The 5,959-nt window shown below is 41.4% G+C and overlaps 2 protein-coding genes across 2 annotated transcripts in view; both read right to left on the bottom strand.

Moving 5' to 3' along the window:
- The window catches only part of LOC134198550 (uncharacterized), a 9,582-nt gene extending 6,648 nt beyond the window's left edge, over positions 1-2,934 (bottom strand). The window contains exon 1 of the mRNA XM_062667962.1: positions 2,615-2,934. Coding sequence (XP_062523946.1) covers positions 2,615-2,837 — 223 coding nt within the window. The 5' untranslated portion in view covers positions 2,838-2,934. The remainder of the gene's footprint in view (positions 1-2,614) is intronic.
- An 814-nt stretch (positions 2,935-3,748) lies between these two features.
- On the bottom strand, positions 3,749-4,623 carry LOC134176566 (uncharacterized). The gene is made up of 3 exons (XM_062643233.1): positions 4,390-4,623; positions 4,247-4,288; positions 3,749-4,173 (listed from the first exon to the last, which is right to left on the bottom strand). The coding sequence occupies exons 1-3, from the start codon at positions 4,424-4,426 to the stop codon at positions 3,749-3,751; spliced, it is 504 nt and encodes a 167-aa protein (XP_062499217.1). The 5' UTR covers positions 4,427-4,623.
- Positions 4,624-5,959: the final 1,336 nt, after the last annotated feature.

The following is a 5,959-nucleotide window of genomic DNA, read 5'->3' as shown; positions in this document are numbered from 1 at the left end:
GGATCGCATAGACCACCACACCACACTTGGATAAGATATTCGATAAAACCCCATCAATCTTCTTGTTTGATGAGAGTTTGTGGGCAGTGAGTGCACATTGTTGTACTTGCTCTGGAAGCCCCATTCGCGTGAATACCTGGTATAGAATAAAATCCAAATTAATGAGATTTCTTTGGAGGAACCTACACATTATTGTTTCTCTGTCGTATTCTCATCGCGACCGTCCTGTTCTCATCGTCGATGAAATCGAAGCGTTCCCATTGTTTGTTGATGTGGTGTTTGAGATTGTATTTGGATCTGTTAATGTAATGAGTGTTTTTCCACCTTTCCGGCGGTCCTCGTCGTGAACGCTACCACATCCCATTCGCACACCTTTTTAAATTTAGGACCACACTCCCATTTTCAGGCATGAGATTGACCTATTCCAATTTTGGATGAGGATAGAGGATGCAATACTAACACTCGTCATTGTAGTGTAGTCCGACAATGAAGACATCGGATGACCTCTCGAAGTTCACAGCAAGTGCAGATGCCGTACCAAAGCTCTGTTTGCAAGTACACAACATGCTACATATCTAGGTCTTATTTCTAGTAAGCGCAAATTCTTATATGGCCGGCTATATATATAGCCATGGAGAAATTCGAATACGTCATGAAATTGTCCGCCCAAACTGATATCAGTGCAGTGGCGCTCGATGGTGCATTGAGCGTTCTAAATCCATCCACCGAGGACCTTAAATACCTCCTACAAATATACGACTAGAAGCATGTCGGTGGCACGGTACTGGATTATGCATTGCGCGTTGTGGCATCGATGCTGAAATACCTATTACAACTACGTGAGCATGATAGAATCGGTGTTGAAGCGATCGAATCGGCATTGCGTGTTCTAAGATTTCCTATAAAGACATGATGTGGAAGGACCGTTGTATAAACCCAAGCTGGAAGAGGAGATAAAAAACGTGGAGCCATTCCACGAACCTTGGTAGATGCCAGGAATAACATCTCCCGAACTGACATCCGATAAACTAAACTACATTTTAAAAATAACTCATTTTAGAGAATTAGCAGTACATGTTAACGGTAGGAAGGAGGGTGGTGGGCGCTATTTTCTATGCTATCTCCATGTCTTCATGCGTCTCGGAAGTCAAGTGGAAGGGTGTGCCCATGACGAGGGACAACACCATAAAAACCTCGAGAAAGACAATATGTAATCCATTCCTTACAGTCATGAACTGGAGAAACTTGATAGATTAGCGTAAAAGGATATGTTTGGATTGGTCTATTAGTATAAGTAGTAGGATATAGTAACGCGTTCTGGAACACTTACGGGTACTCTACTCTAATACTAATAGCACGTACAAAGACACAGAAAAACATGCGGATACACAAGCAAACAAAGTTACCGACAAAGAAAGATTAGATTTAGTGTTCCTAATAAGGCAGTAATAGATCAACTTATTCATAATATGAGATCTAAGTGGAACATGCGATCATGAATGATACCATTTTTTCTAGAAATATAAAGCACACGCCCACGCAACCACGCTCGCACACGCGCGCTCGCGCGCGCACACACACACACACACACACACACACACACACACACACACACCAGTTTGAGCACGCACGCACACGTACAACCAACGCCATCAAGTCATCAAATAGAACGCTAATATTTAACCAGAGGAGGTTACAATGCCTCAATGAACGAACAAACAGGCAATTGGAATGCAGTCGATATGCTCTCATTGTTATCGCTCGCGTGCCATTCAACGTGATGATGTCCTTGCATGCTTCTAAGACGTATGCATAAAATAGTAATCTGAGATCGAAAAATCCACTGGCCAGTCAGCCCTCTGGTTACGCTTCATTAGGTCTGACTAATTCAATTCAAATTGGATTAGAAACGCCATTTAGTGATTCGTTATTATACCAAGCATAAAAATAGCAAAGAGTCATCGCCCTTGTCTCATGCTGTACTGCATTTTCTAAATTTAATTCATGGCTTTACAAACATAGAAATAGAAATTTGCAACGTTAGCTCTAAAAACTGGATTTAAGAAATAGCTACACTACAGACAAAATATGATAAAGTACGTCTTCTCTGAAGCCAAAGTACCCTACCTGAAGCATAAAAACCTACTAATTACAACATCTAATAACAGGGCAGGGTTAGAAATTGGTGATCTGCGGAAGCTATAGAACCTTCTCAAATAAATTAATAATTTTTTTGTGCAAAAGTTTAATAAAAATTTGGAGATACATGTCAACAATGTTGTACATGACACAACATTTTGCGACGATTCTTTAGCGTGGTCAATATGCTTCTGTCAAAATTTGATGAGCACCTGTGGCACATACAAACGTTTTAGATTAATTGATTATTGAACAAAACTGTTTTGAAAATTTTAGAAGTTTTGATTTTGTACCTTTTGCAAATTTTAATGTGCTGTTTATAATTACGTCAGTTGATTAAGTCCATTGATACAAATACTAACAAAATATTCAACAAGTCTACCCTAGGTAACTCAGTGTGCCTATTTCTGCACTATAATAACAACACAACCACAACAGCTTCTAGAAAAGTTACTCTAAACAACGTTGAACTTACAGCTTGCAGCAGAACGTGCAGTAGCAACAAACTCAACAAGATCATCTCCAAATATTTCACAAGCATCTGCTTTCATAGACATCGCTAAGAAGGTTGTAATCATTAAATGGCAAGTTGCTCCTTGTTTCGCTTTGTTTGTCCACTGTGTCAACATGTCGTAAGCTTGATCGAACGGTACTTGGCGATCTGACGCTATTTTGTCAATTGCTGATAAACGAAACATTGCCGGTGCCAATGTAGAAGCAAAATGTTTCCAGTTGCCAACTAATTTGTTAGCAGCCACCGCAATTTCTCGAAGGTTAACTTTGCCATTTGCTTTCTTGCTCAGTTGAGAGGGAGCATACGTTAGACGTTGCGCACTCGCTTCATTTTCTAAATAGAACAAACAATTTATATTTCTTAAGACTGAGTTAGCAATCAATCAACAGACTTTGCTACATAAGTTTGGATATTCGTGAGTGAGTGCCAACTTAGGTTTGTGACTTTTGCATCAGTTGAGCGAGATACAAATAAAGTCCACAAAAACCAAGTCTTAGATCACGGCTATAGCTAAAACGACTCTTTGTCTTTACTATCCGACTTGATTTATAAGATTTGAGATTGTACCTCAAAAGACACGCACATAAACAGAGTCAGACACAAGCAACTTTTTGGAGGCTATTGGCTGGGCTCTTACATCATAAAGCTACTCGATCAAGAGAACGCCGGGCTTGCGTCACTGGCATCCTAACGAGCAAGCCATAGACTTTTCAAAACTCATGAAATATATATTGAATTTTCCGACTTGCATAAACAGCTACACGGTGTTAGGAATAATAATCTGGGATAATAAGTAAGAAATGGATAAGGACACGAACCCGATGAAACGAACGGTATTCTTGTAAACCTAGCTCGTCGATCAATAAAGGGTACACTGTTATGTGTATACATATGCAGTTGCTAACCGTAAGAGATTACATACACATGCCTATGGCATCCAAACGATCAGATGTTTGATTTTCAATATACCTGCCGTCTAAGTACTAGCTGTAATACTACAGTTATAGGGTAAATTTGTTTCTATTACGCAGGAGTGTTTCACTTCCGTCATCGGCGTGTCCATATCGCAAAAGAATGCCAACGCAGCATTCAAATTTAACATGGTATGTGGTCTTTCTGGGTGTATTTGGCAATGTCTTTGGCTAGAGCTCGAATTGAAGCCCTGGTTGGATTGGCACCATCACACACAGTGGCTGCTGATAACAGCTGCCCCATGGGTACCGAACTCATTGGGTAAAACATTTCACCTTTCTGCCATTGCTGTATCACATCCTCATATATAGGGTGAGGTATCTGTCGGCAAGCCTTCAACAAATCTTCTATTGTCTGCTTTTTGGATACTTTCGCTCTTCTTGCTTCAATCAGAGCGCGTAGTTTCCCAGTGTAGCGAGGTTTATCATGAGTTTCTGACTTAATCTGATCTTCGTTCATTCCCAACTCCAGGCCAATTTCCTGCCACTGGCCGCTGCCACAATGAACAACAGCTCTGGTTATCAATTCATAATCTCTGTCGAGATTGCCTAAACACAATGTAATTGAGACTGCTTGTCAAAATGTTAATAAATTGCTTAGATGTAAATATGACTCAATTACCTTTGAATAATGCAGATTCACTTGTACGTTGCTTTCCACCATCTACAACAACAACAACACAAATTATTATACACACAGACATGTAAATACATTAGAGAAAAATGTGCATACAATTTGGAATAAATATATTCTAATTTGTTTACCTGTTGATGCATTCTGACGCTCAGCTGTTGAAGCCATCGGTTCACTCTTCAGATTTGACTTTCCACTTCCAACTTTTCCTACCAGCTTCACCACTCTTCTCTTCACAGGTACCAACTGCAACCGATTCCCAGAGTCCAGCTTCTATATCATAAGTTTTATCAATACAAGATCGTCAATGTCACCGTTAAGTTCAAAACGTATTATAGATAGACTGAGAAAATAAGGAATAGAAAAACCTCAAATACAGTAACTGTACTCAAACCAATAAGTTATAATATTATAATAATAATACTAATAATAATAAAAATACCCGGATATTGATGGAAGATGGACGTCTAGCTGTATCGCTCGTCTCAGAGCTAGCTGAGGAGCGCGTTCCTTGTCGGGAAACCAGGACAGGGCTCGAAAAGTCGGCATCTGGAATCACTGGAGCTGTTCGGAAGACCAGGAATAGTTCTGGGCGTAGGGCGACTGGTCGAACCATCTCTCGTGCGGCGTCTGATTTGAATTTGGCTTCAAATCCCGCTGACGAGACTACTGTGATGCCCACCGCTCCTAGCGAATCTTGTGTTTCGGCAAACAGGAACGGCAATGCAACAAGACGAAGGAAATGGACGCGACAAATGAATAGGGAAGTGATGTTTTGTTATTACTACGTGCTGTTGTCATGCAAGTTCTCTGCTTTCAGAAAACCCATGCATCAGCTGTGGTGTGAACGAAATCCTTCTCTGACTGACGTCTCTGAGCAGCGTTTGGCAGACCAGAAGCGATATCTCTTAACTTCTGGAAGTCTGACTGAATCAGAGTTGGAGGAGATTAAACGCGAGGCCGCACAGGATGGAAAGCCCGTCTCAGGTTTGTTATCTGTTACGACTGATGTTTGTCGTGGTGTGCAAATGTCGGCGTTGGATGTGGTTTCTGCTCTATCATCTGATAGCTCAGTTGTCACGCCTTTGCTTGACAATGTGTCACCCTGCATGGCTTCAGTCAGGATGGCGCCTGCTGCACGTGGTGGGAAATCTGTCGTGTCAATGATGCAAGAGGATCATGAGTTTGCTAATCACTTGGAAGATGGCTCCCTTGTTCAGTCAGTCACTGTTCTCTCTAAGGACTGCTCATCTGCAAGAGATAGTGGTGATATCCTATCCGTAGATGACACTTTGGATTTAGTTCAGTGCAGTGCTGTTGGGGAATCACCATCCCCTTGTGACTCTGTGAGCTCTGATCTGATGACTACACATCCTAGTATAGCTTCTCGGCTAGAAAGGATGGAAACTTCTTCATCTCAACTCAGTCCAGACTGCTGCCAAACGGAGGATGGTCTTTCGCTTGATTGTGATGCTGCTGTGGACCCTGTACTTCGTCGAGAGTTTCTTGAGGAGTTGCAGAAAGTCAGGCAAATTCCTATCTGTGAGAGACAATGCCTTCCAAGGATCTTTGTGAACAGTGGAACCCTGAAGCTTATTGGTGATCTTAACACGATCATCAGTTCGTTGAAGGATGAGCCAGATATGAGTGAAATCAGTTACCTGGTATACTCTGCTGCTTCGCTAGTGTCCAAAAGGCGGG

Source organism: Corticium candelabrum, chromosome 2 (genome assembly GCF_963422355.1).
Source record: "Corticium candelabrum chromosome 2, ooCorCand1.1, whole genome shotgun sequence".
NCBI lineage: Eukaryota > Metazoa > Porifera > Homoscleromorpha > Homosclerophorida > Plakinidae > Corticium > Corticium candelabrum.
This window is presented reverse-complemented; position numbering and strand designations above follow the sequence as displayed.